The sequence below is a fragment of the Gopherus flavomarginatus genome, chromosome 15, assembly GCF_025201925.1.
Source record: "Gopherus flavomarginatus isolate rGopFla2 chromosome 15, rGopFla2.mat.asm, whole genome shotgun sequence".
NCBI classification, from domain to species: domain Eukaryota; kingdom Metazoa; phylum Chordata; order Testudines; family Testudinidae; genus Gopherus; species Gopherus flavomarginatus.
The window spans coordinates 14,080,881-14,093,392 of NC_066631.1; the positions used below are offsets into that span (position 1 = coordinate 14,080,881).

At 49.5% G+C, this 12,512-nt stretch overlaps 1 gene segment (V, D, J or C); it reads left to right on the forward strand.

Annotated features, from left to right (window-relative positions):
• Positions 1-5,999: 5,999 nt before the first annotated feature.
• Positions 6,000-6,539, forward strand: LOC127034958 (immunoglobulin lambda variable 7-46-like). The segment is given in 2 exon segments: positions 6,000-6,088; positions 6,214-6,539. Coding segments are annotated over 2 exon segments (372 nt in total).
• The last annotated feature ends 5,973 nt before the right edge of the window (positions 6,540-12,512 follow it).

The window sequence follows — 12,512 nt, forward strand, 5'->3', positions numbered from 1 at the left end:
TGAGAACAATACATCCTCAGCTGGGTGCTCCCCTGCCCCTGTTCCTCTTGGAATCACCATCCTCTGTTTCCCTAACACACTCTGCCCATATTCCAGTGCTGAGCATGTCCCCCCAGCACTGAGGGCCCCCAGCCGGCCTGGTCACGGAGTCTGAAGCATGTTCGGGGTGCGGGGGAGGTGACACACTGCATCTCAGCCCTGCCAATTGCTCACCCCAGGCAAGAGGGTGAATAGAGTTTTGCAGGCTGTATTGTGGGGGTTAAATTGTAAAAGGAAAATCCCTGTCCTGGAGCAGGGACTGAGCTGCTTTGATCTAGATTCCACATGGCCTGTCTGTGGGGATGAACCTGAATTTGCTAAGCAGACAGAAGTCAGCTGAGGGGGCGGGTTTTGTGGAAATTGAGAGGGGGGTTGGTGAGCAGGGGTCAGTGAGGCAGGGTGTCTGGGAACCTTGGCAGAAGCATGTCACTGCTGTAATACAAATAATAATAATAACAAGAATCATTAAAGAATTGCCAATTTTGTACGCGGGTGTCATGTCAGCTGTGTAATTAGCTTTCTTAAGCAGCATTAGGTTCTGACTGTTCAAAGTTAAGTCAGGTGTGAAGGCCAATATCCTGCATTTTCACTCTGCCATGAGTCTGAGTTTGGCCAAGGGAAAAGCACATCCAGTGACTTTGCCTTTCACAGCCTTTGTTGTCAGGGTCCCTGGTGAGGGTGGTCCTGCAGAGCGGACAGGAGCTCTGTTTTTAAGGTCTAATCTCATGCTAGCAACATCACACAGCCCATTGCTCCATTAATTGGGCTCTGAAAATGATCATTGATTCACAGACTGTGTTAATGCCCCTCTCTGAATAATCTTCCTTGAAGGACCGAAGCGTCAGTGACTGTCCCAGCCTCTGTGAGATTAGCTCAAGGCCCCAGGCTCATTTGCATTCTGGATTCCCCTGCCCCACCTTTAAGGCTCTAAAAGGTGCTGCAAGTTCCCCCAAAGGGAAAGGCTGGCCCGAGAATCAACAGCAATTGAGCTGCAGGGCCAGGCTCCTTCCTTTTTCCATCTCCTCCCTGCACAGGGCTCAGTCTGCTCTGATTCTCTGTCTGCTGGGGCTTTTCCTGGCAGGTTCAGTACTAGCATCCGTTCAAAAGCCCAGCTCTCCATGGAGCAGGAAGGGAGGGTTGATAAGCCGTATTTGTGTTTTCTCTCAGTTGTCAGCATTAACTGAGCCAAGCCCTGTGCATCTGTCCCCAGTAGACACAGTTAGACGAGCCTGCGCCATAAGTGGTGACAGCATCCCTGGCTACCCCATCTCTTTGCTTCAGCAGAGATTTAAGAACCCTCCAGAATAACTGCTCTGTTACAAAGACAACTCTCAGCAGGCCACGTCTCAGAGTCCCTGATCAGTTCTCTGCTTCCAAAGACTCTTCAGCGATCCCTGAAATCTACCAGTCTCTGGAGCCCAAGCAGAAGATGATGCTGATTATGACTCTCTGGCACTAAGAGGGGTGGGGAGTAACACTGTGCCACAGGTTCCTGGGGAGCTGATACCAAAACTCCACCAGATCTATGTAGGTAGTGGGAAGTGAGACCAAAAACCCTGTTGGATCCCATGAGGGCTGCTCTTCTCTTGGGACACATACACAACTTGCTTCCTAGTGCTCACAGCTCCCTCAGAATACATCACCTTGAAGGACAAAGCCTGAAACTTTGAGGGATGGTCACCCAGAGCCCTCTCGAGGGTGACCAGATGTTAAGGGGAAAATATTGGGACCGCCGTGGGGGAGGTGGGGCTGTTGTTTTTTTAACACTCACCTGCCTGGGAGTTTGGTGCCAATTTCGGCAGAAAGGCCTTCATTTGCGGACGGTCTTCTGCGGTATTTGAGCGGTGGGTAACAAATCTTGCCGCCAGAGACAGAAGCACCCACTGCTGAAATACCGCCGAAGACCGTCCGCAATTGAAGGACTCTCTGCCAAATTGCTGGAAACAAAATATCGAGACAAATGGTGTCCTGACCATACTGTGTTCGGGATGTGGGACAAACTCCTCAAAATCAGGATAGTCCCGATTTTATCTGGTCACTCTAGGCCTCCTCCTCTGTCAGTTTCTCCTGCTTGAGGCAGTCTGAGCTACCGGGGACAACTCCAGAGAGCAGAGTAGCAGTTAGGGCCTGTTGTGTCTCTCTCACTGTCTAGAGATTCTCTTATGGAACCCATCCCCATGGTATCTGAGCGCCTCTCAGTGTGTTGTGTCACTTGTCCCTGCAGAGAGACCCCTTGGAACCAGCCCCCTCTTTAGAAATCTGTGCTTTGCACCACTTTGCAGCAATGCAAAAGGGGAAATTACAGAGCCTGGCTCAGACAGTCCTGCCCGGCCTGCAGCTGCAGGAGCATCTGGTCATAGAACAGTCAACACTAGCGTCTTGGCTGCATTCTGCAGGGTGGCTGTAGAGGAGGGGCTCCCCTGGGACGCATTGCACAACTCTCTTTCCAAGGCAAATTGGGAGCTGAAATCCCCTGTTAGCCTCAGCAAAGAACAAACCCTTCTGCCCCAGAGCTAATCCATGCAGGGAGAGGTCACTGCAGTCAGGGATGGGGGACAGAGCAGCGTTTCTGTCCCTGGTAACTCTCCATTCACTTTAAGCCGCAAAATGCAGCAGAGTGTGACTATGACTCTAGCCTGGGCACCTGGAAACGCAAGTCAGTTATTTCTCTGCAGCTGGGCTGCCCCCATGGGAGACCATGTGACCTAATGAACATTGACTTGTGCAAACCGAGAGAGCAGGACACTGCGGTGAGCAAAAGGGGTGATTTCAGTCTGACTCCACTGGATGGGGCTTGTGTGTGCTTTATCCTTCTGACGCTGACAGGGAACAGCAGCCACCTTTCTTTTCCCCTGGAGCTGGAGGCAGGGGCCAGGGCCAAACTGGGCTTTATCTGTTTGTTGGGATAACTTAGTGCTCAGTGGATGCCGTGTGCGACGGGGTAGGGGTGGGGAAAGGTTAAAGAGGAGGCCACTCGCTGACACAGTGTGACGAACTGGGAAAGTTCTTAATGTTTTCTCTGAGTACTGTGTTGGTGCCTCAGTGTCCCCTAGGCAGTTCCTAAGTATCTGGCAGAGCAAAGGGCCAATGCACCTAAGTGCCTGACACTCTGTCTCCTAGCAACTGATGGCCTGGGCCCCTCCTCTGCAAAAGTGCCAGCTGAAGGTGTTGGAGACAAAGGGATCAGGTGACCTCCTGGCCCGGGAAAGGGGCTGAGGAGAGAGGAGGGGCTGGGAGGGGTTGTTAGTCTGGAGCTGGCTGGGGTCAAGGGTGGAGGGCAGACTTGGGGGTCTGGCTCACTGCCCCCCAGAATGGACCCGGCCGAGGGGTCTAGTTCGCTGTATCTACAAGCTCTGTTTTAGACCCTGTTCCTGTCATCGAATAAACCTCTGTTTTACTGGCTGGCTGAGAGTCATGTCTGACTGCAAAGTGGGGGTGCAGGACCCAGTGGCTTCCCCAGGACCCCGCTGGGGCGGACTCGTTGTGGGAAGCGCACGGAGGGGCAGAGGATGCTGAATGCTCCAAGGAGAGACCCAGGAGGTGAAGCCGTGTGCGCTTCTGGCCCTGAACAATTCTGCTCCAAGGGAGAGGAGGCTCCCCAAAGTCCTGACTGGCTTTGTGGGGAGCAGTTCCAGAGCATCGCCCGGGGACTCCGTGACACACAGCCTTTCCCCTCTATCCCACCCGCTGTTTTTGAGCCCTAGCCCAAGCTGCAACTTCAAAGCGCTGTGTATACAACTGGTTTTAAAGCATTAGCTTGAGTTCCACTCGCCCGAGTCTGTCCAGATGCTGTGTGGACATACTGAATAAGACTCTGTTTTGCTCAGGAGGGAAATTTCATGGCCTGGAATGCCTCCATAATTCGGAGCTGTCTGCCTGGCCACAAGGAACTTTATGTGGGTTGTAATCCTGGCACAACCCCGTTACCCTGAACATCCACAGGAGGGAGGGTGCCTTGCTGAAGGGGCTGCGAGCTCAGTAGGTGTTGGGAGAACAGTGGGAAGAAGTGTGCCTTGGAATAAGAAATCAGGAATAACGAGCCAACTTCAGCCTCATTGCGTATCTGCGGCGACACCTTCCGATTTTGTCCTTCGCTCCCTTTAGAAGAGCTCTGACTGCCCCTCAGCCCCTGACTCCCAGAACAACCTGCCCCACTGCTCCACTTCTGTGCTTCCTGCTGCCCTGCCGCTGGCACAGAGACCATTCAGTGTTCCCTGCTCCTCACCACAACCCCCATTCCCTGCCTCACTGCAGCGCCTGAGAGAAGGGTGGAGGTTCTCACCAGGCAGCTCACAGGGGGAGAGACAGGCTGGAGCCAGGGAGCTTGGAACTGGAATCACAGCCACACCCAAACTCTGCTAGCGTGCTCTGTGGCAGGGTTGGATCTGAGCAGTGCTTAATTTGTGCCAGGCTTTGCCAGGGCTGAGCCCCAGCACCACTGAGCTTGGCAGTTCAGAGCCCCAGCACCTCTGGGCTCAGCAGTTCATAGCCCCGGTGCCTTTGGGCTCAGCAGTTCATAGCCTCAGCACCTCTGGTCCTGGCAGTTCATAACCCTGGCACCTCTGGGCTCAGCAGTTCATAACCTCGGAACCTCTGGGCTCAGCAGTTCATCGCTCCGGCACCTCTGGCCTTGCCACGTCAGTTATGAAAGTAAAAAAATTGCATGAGCCCCAGCTCGTCTCATTATAAATGAAGTCCTGGCTCCGATATTCTGGTTCAGACTCAGGCCCATCTGCACATGCAGCCTCACTATGGCAGAGAACCAGCTGTGCCAGGGCTTTGCACAGGGGCTCTAATAGTGCACAGATTGGCCACACACCTCGCTCAGCTTCTGGCCCAGTGGGCTACTGATAAATGTCCGAGTGCTCTTAGGGACTCCAGTAAACGAAACCTGTCCATGAACATGTGGTCTGAACCTGTGCGATGCTGAGGGCCTCCTGGAGGGGCTGTGCACTTCATCTCCCACCTGAAGCCAGTGAGAACTGGGGAAGTTCCACAGATCAGCTGATCAGGACCACACGCCATGCTGGTCTGAGCTGAGGGCTGAGGGGAGGGAGACGTAGCCCATACCGGGGCAGAAGGGCACACACTAAAGCAGAGCAAGACACAGAAGCTCGATGGGACGCATGTGGCCTTGTAACTGAACGCAGACATCATCAGTCTGTTCTCTGAGGTTTGCACCATTAATTATGGACTCCCTGCTGTTGCCATGGCAGCGGTGCATCAGCAGCCTTTTGTGTTCCAGTTGTAGAGGGTAGCGCTGTGCACGCTCACTCGCTCTTGAGTGCATGCGCTCTCTCCTGGAGACTTGGCATTTGTTCTTTCTTTGCTATTTTCCTTCAGATAAGTCATCCAGACGGCCAAATATGTGTTTGGCTTTGTGTGTGTGTGGAAACGTCAAAGCAGCCAGTGCGAGAGCCCCAGAATTATCCAAACGGGCTTCAAGGTGAGAACAGAACAGGATCATCCCATTGATACTGGCCGACTGCAGCCGAGAATGGAGCAAATCAGATCATTACAGCTTCGGATTCGGGTCCTTGGACACAGGTCACCCTCAGCAGAGCTGAACATGGCACTGGGCTCAGGGAGGTACTGCTCAGGGGAAGGCAGTGTGAGGATCATCCCTTCTGTATTGCATCACAAACAAACTCATCAGCAAACCTGCGGTACCAACATGGGACTGGGAATAGCCCTGAAGCTGGGGGGAGAGGGGACTAGGCAGGGCTCCGCCTAATCCAGCAGATACCTGGAGTTTCTTAATTCCCCCCCCCCCACCCCGCATATAGCTCAGTACTTTACAGTCAAAGCAAATGTAAGAAAGATCCCCTGTAAGTCTCTGCCCTGTCCTGGGGTGACGCAGGTGCCCAGAGCAGCAGCCAGTGAGCAAGGGGCAAATTTGCATGAAGGGGCTGTTCTCCAGCACTGGGGGTTTAAGAGAGAATTGGAGGGTCCCAGCCACAGACCCGTTTGCCTCAGGAAGCCGAGCTCGTCTGGATTCCCACCATGGCCTGGGCCCCTCTGCTCCTCACGCTGCTCACTTACTGCTCAGGTGAGAGAGGGGCCCAGGGCAGCCCTTGACTCGGTTTCACCTTCCCCCTGTCTCTCGGGAATTTCACACAAACACGTCATGCCGCAGGGCGGGTCTCATGGCTTTTTTTGTACTGTGTTTTCCAGGTACCCGCTCCCAGTACGTGGTGACTCAGGAGCCCTCCTTGCTGGTGTCTCCTGGAGGGACTGTCAAACTCTCCTGTCGCGTGAGCATCGTATCTGACATCAGCAGCATCTACCCGTACTGGATCCAGCAGCGGGGGGGCGGGGTGCCTCGCCTCCTCATCTACGACGCTAACGTGAAAGTGTCAGGGACCCCCGAGCGGTTCTCTGGGTCCAGCTCCGGTAACAAGGCCTATTTAACCATCAGCGGGGCCCTGGCGGAGGACGACGCTGATTATTACTGCCTCACTCACTACCATCAAGGAGGGGCTTTTGAGGCTGCACAGTGAGACACTCAGATGGGGAACTGAGACCCAAACCTCCTTCCCATCTGCTCTGCTCTGCAGCCTATGCCCTGCTGGGACCTGCCTAGGCTGCAGTTTGGCCTCAGGCTTGCCCCTGCAGCCTGACTAATCCTCAGTGGGTTTGTGTCTCTCAGTCCCAGCAAGGGGACATGTTGGGTGTGTGTGTGTAGGGGAAAGACCTCCTCCCAACAGCCTGCCCCATGGAGAGAGGGGTGGGATGGCAGGGGATTAGGAGAGGAGTCTGTCCCCATCCCATTAGGTAAAAAGTGCATCTAGGGGCAGGATCGCCCGGTCAGACATGTGGCTTTCAGTGGTTTGATTTGGCCAAGTTACGATTTAGAAAACAGGACTCAGGCCCATGCAGCGGTTTGTGTGACAGGACAATGCTCCTCTCTGCAGAATCTCACACATTCCCATGGAGCTGTGCATGACACGCGTGAGTGCAGAGAAATTCCTCATCTTGCAGGGGCTCTTCTGGCAGTCATGGGGCTTTTTGCACAGTTGTGTCCCAATACTGAGTAGATCATCGGCACATGGCCCGACAACACTCAGTGAGGTTTGGAGGTGTCCTTAAGTGAGGAAAGTCAGTGACAAAGCCCTGGATCCATTGTTGTGAGCAGTGGGGACCAGTCACTTCTAAGGGAGCTCTTGGACAGTATCAGCTCAAACCATCCCATCTGTGCACTGACAGTTGATAGCTATTGACCCGTATCCAATTTGCCTTTTTAGGGGCAGTGGAGAGGCTTGGATCAGTGGGGGGGAAGCACTGGCCATACCTGGAGAGGGTTAAAACCCTCTCCCTGAGCAGGGAATCTTCAGCAGGTGTCCGGCTTCACTGCAGTGATTGCTGAGGAGCCAAGTCAGGGGCTAGGTTCAGCTGGAGCTAATTGCTCGTTACTGGGGAAACCAGGCACTATAAGAAGGGGGAACAGCGGTGGGTCAGTCTGTTATGAAGGTTAGGCTGAGTGAGGGGCCCTGTGCATTCTGGGATGAGGGGGAGCTAGAAAAGGATAGGGCCCTTTGGCTTGGTTTAGTGGGTCCAGCTCTCTGGTCTCAGAGGTGAGGCTATCCCAGAGCTTGGCTTACCTGACCTGTCCGGTATGTAAGAGACAAACCATTATGGGGCTAAACCCCCACCAGAGCAATCCCAAATAGGTAACTGAGTGAGTAGGTTTGTGAATTCACAGACAGGAACCTTCAGACATCACAATGAGTGAAATATTTCCAGATGTTGAGACTGGTCTAGTTCTGGTCTAGTCCTAGCTGCTAGTATCTGAACCCAGAGCAGGGGCTACTGCTCTCCAACTCTGTGTTTTGTTTGTAAGTTGGTATTTTGGCTTCTCCATCAATAACTTTCCCACAGGAAGATTGTGCCTCCCTGTTACAAGGCATTTCATCTTCTCTGCTCTTCCTTCGCTTGAAGGAAACCAGCACCAGGGCAACAACACAAGCATGGCTTGCAAAAGGATAAAGCAGAATCAGTGGTGAACAGCCAGCAAAACATTAAAGGGGATTCGTGTGTTACTGGGAGTGAGTCTGTGAAGTGTAAAACACCTTTATATACACACACAGAGAGTTGATTTTCTTATGTTTTCTTAAAAAACAATCCACATCTGTTCTATTGTTTCAAGACAGCAGTGTTTCTATGTGTGTAATTATTAGAAGGAGGGAAGCTCCCTTGGGCAGGAATTTGACCAAAAACTATAAATCCAGAGTAGCCAGCTCAGAAATCTGAGGATTTGCCCCTAAACTGCACAGACCTGATCTTAGTTTCATCAGCAAAGGACTTGTCTAGATTTCCATCTCCACCTCTCACTGGCAGCGAGGTGAGGCAGCAGCCTGCTAGTGAAGTAATGCTCAAAGAGGAAGAGAATTCAGAACAGTGACCTGTTCCATTCAGCTAATCTCAGTGTTTTCCTGGGGTTTAGCACATTCTGTTTAAGATAAATGGGATCATACCATCCATTCCATAGATGAGTGTGAATAACAAATGTATTGTATTGGAAGCCCATGGGAGTAGATGCTATTCTCCTTGCATTCATCATACACACCGCGTCCTTGCACTTGGCTTACTTCTGGTTTCAAATCAAATGGCAGGATGCATATTGTCCTGCACTGGGATGGAGGTGCATAAACCTCAGGCTAAATTATTAGTTCATTGATCTAGTGTCATTGCTTATGGTGCCTTTTTCCTGATTCAGTGAGATAGAATAGATAGAAACAGTGTAATGAGGTTTTTTTTCAGTGTCCTTAGGAATGCAGTAAGATTAGTCAAAGTATGTGATCAGTTCTCATAGCAGAAGTGGTTCTCTTTTGAAGCACTGCTATGTTTAGGGCTTTGATAAAATTAAAGACAGCAGGCACATTATGCAGATGAAATAAAAATAAAGAGGTGAAATCACTACAATAAGCAAAAAGATCAGTGTTGTCACCAACTCATGATTTTATTGCAAATCTCATGATATCTGGAGTTTTCCTCGAAGCCCAAGCTTCTGGAGACAGCTGATCACCTGAGAATCTCAGCTTTTATTTTTATATGAGGGTTTGATTTCAGGATATGTACTGTGTGTATTTTGACACATGTTGTTGATAATTTCTGTTTTAATGGTTATAAAGCTTTAGCATTTTGAATCTCAACATCTACAGTCATTGATTAATTGTTGTCTGACCCACCCACAAATCCTGCAACTGTGAAAATTGAAGTAGATAAAAATAGAAAAAAGTTTTAAAAATTAACATTGATATTATCTGCTGAAATTATATTTAAAATTGAATGTTGCCAAGTCTAATAATTAGTGACGTTATAGGGGAAGTCAGAAATGCTGAAGCTGATGACAAGAACTGATGCATAGTTGTCATAAACACCTATAAAAGTTGGCTCTGACACCATGTATCCCCTATTCACACTGAAAAGTTGTTTTCTCTAAACTAAGGAAGTCTCTTCACTTGTGATATCAGTGGAACTCAGCTGGAGTTAACAGAGTAATTGATGGATTTTAATTTTTGAAAGATCCCTCACATTGCAATAAAAATGCCCTTAGCAGCAACATCTTGTTAATGTCAGAAACTTCCTAGATAATATCCATGTAACTCAGAACAAAAATCTCCAGGTAATGGCAGGTTAATTCTGTTTTCAGCGCTATCCCAGAATGCTGAGATGTTGACACTGCCAGAAGTAGAACTTTGCCTTGTCTATGTTCTAGGCCTGGAAATCCTAAAACATCCGTTTACTTTGGCAGCAGAGCCAGGACCGTTTTGCAGCTGTGCGGGGCTCTTGCTCCTGAAACCTCCCAGGAGCTCATTATCAAAGTGCTTATTAATGGTGCCCTGGAAATGTGTGTGAAATGCAGGGAGGCCTCCACAACACAGGCTTTTAATTAGACTTCTGCAGAAGGGTGGCTACTTCTCCCTGTAAGGCTGTGAGGGCTACTTACTTTGCTGCTCCTTGCTGGTTAAGCTGAACAGCAGCTGATGCAACTTCTCTATGGCCAGTTTATCATTCTCTGCTCTATACAGATAATTAGGCAGAGGCAGATAATGGCTTTCTCAAGCTCCTTAACAACTTTCTCCACCCCGTGCAGAGCAAAGTGCTGAACTTCTACACTTGTGGGGGATAATGCAGAGAAGGCACTGAAGACCAGAGCCATGAATAAACTGTGTCAGGGAATGACCCTGCCACACTTGAACAGATTATCCATCCCATTAGGCTGGTGTTCTGCCTTTAGCAGTGACTCCAGTGTTTGAGAGTCAGGGTAATCCATTGTCTGACCCTCCCACTGTACAGTGCAACAAACCAATTGAACAGCCCGGGAGGAATCTGGCAGAATAATGTTTCAAGGGCGTCCTCATGGGATAAAAATAGCTGAGGCCGTCATCCCTTACTCCTAGCCCAGCAATGCACCGACTGTCCCCAGATGCTTGTGGGGTGGGTGCCAGTGAGCTGAGGATAACTTGGAGCCTATCAGAGACATCCAGATTTGCATTCAGGATGTCTGCTCACATCACAAGGTGTCATAAACAGATAGCTAAGGGTTAATGTCTCTTTCACCTGAAGCACCTGACCAGAGGACCAATCAGGAAACCGGATTTTTTCAACTTTGGGTGGAGGGAATTGAGTGTCTGAGTCTTTTGTCTGTCTACCTGCTTTTCTCTGAGCTTTGGAGAAGCAGTTTCTACTTTCTAGTCTTCTGTTTCTAAGTGTAAGGACAAAGAGATCAGATAGTAAGTTATATGGTTTCTTTTCTTTGGTATTTGCATGAATATAAGTGCTGGAGTGCTTTGATTTGTATTCTTTTTGAATAAGGCTATTTATTCAATATTCTTTTAAGCAATTGACCCTGTATTGTATCATCTTAATACAGAGAGACCATTTGTATGTATTTTTTTTCTTTCTTTTTTTATATAAAGCTTTCTTTTAAGACCTGTTGGAGTTTTTCTTTACTTCAGGGAAATTGAGTCTGTACTCACCAGGGAATTGGTGGGAGGAAGAAATCGGGGAGATCTGTGTGTTGGATTTGCTAGCCTGATTTTGCATTCCCTCTGGGGGAATAGGAAAGTACTTTTTGTTTCCAGGACTGGAAACAGAGAGGGGGAGTCACTCTGTGTAGTTTCACAGAGCTTGTGTCTGTGTATCTCTCCAGGAGCACCTGGAGGGGGGAAGGGAAAAAGGATTATTTCCCTTTGTTGTGAGACTCAAGGGATTTGGGTCTTGGGGTCCCCAGGGAAGGTTTTTCAGGGGGACCAGAGTGCCCCAAAACACTCTAATTTTTTGGGTGGTGGCAGCAAGTACCAGGTCCAAGCTGATAACTAAGCTTGGAGGTTTTCATGCTAACCCCCATATTTTGGACGCTAAGGTCCAAATCTGGGACTAAGGTTATGACATGGTGGCAGAGGTGGGATATAGACAGAATCCAGAAGCCAGTAGGAATATTATATTTTTCTCTTCTCTGCTAAGGGCTTTTAAGCAGAGAGAAACAGTTTGGTTTTAAAAGGGAACCAGAGAGACTTTTTTTTTTTCTGCTCTCTCTGGCAGTTTGTGGCTTGCATGTTAAGCAAGAAACCATTAAGGTGCGATTAAGAGTCTTTTGTCACACAATAGCACTCCCATTGAGAGTCATTACCAGCACTATATAAATGCAAATAAAGTGGTTTTTCAGGTTTACTTAACATTGAAGATTAGCTAAAGGCACTGTTGCTAGGCAGACTCCAGGAGGCAACAGAGCCTGCAGTTCAGAAGATAAACACCGGAGGGCACCCCAACACAAGAAAACAGGAATCATGACTTCTAAGGCAAAAATTGAGGCCGAAGAGCAATTCAGAGAAGCTGAACACAGGCGACAACTGGAAATAAAACAAAAAGAGATGGAGATGAAAGAAAAGGAAGAAAGCATCAAACTGGCAGCCTTCCAAAGAGAACAGGCAGCCCAAGAGGCAGCACACAAAAGAAAACTAGAAGAAGAAGAGGTAGCCTACCGAAGGCTGTACAGTGCAACAAACCAATTGAACAGCCCGGGAGGAATCTGGCAGAATAATGTTTCAAGGGCGTCCTCATGGGATAAAAATAGCTGAGGCCGTCATCCCTTACTCCTAGCCCAGCAATGCACCGACTGTCCCCAGATGCTTGTGGGGTGGGTGCCAGTGAGCTGAGGATAAGGTAGCCTACCGAAGGAAACAAGCAGAAGAAGAGTTGGCCCACAGAAGGAAGCAAGAAGAAGAGGAGGCGGCCCATCACCGAGAAATGGAAAAACACCAAAAAGAAATGGAAAAACACCAAAAAGAAATGGAAAAACAACAAAAAGAGAATGAAGAGAAGGAAAAACAGAGAAAACATGAACTGGAGTTGGCAAAAGCTGGGCTGCATGTGCCAGCCAACCCTAACAACCCGGCGCCAATTATTGCTCCACAGCACAGGAAATTTCCCACCTACAAGGCAGGTGATGACACCGAGGCCTTCTTGGA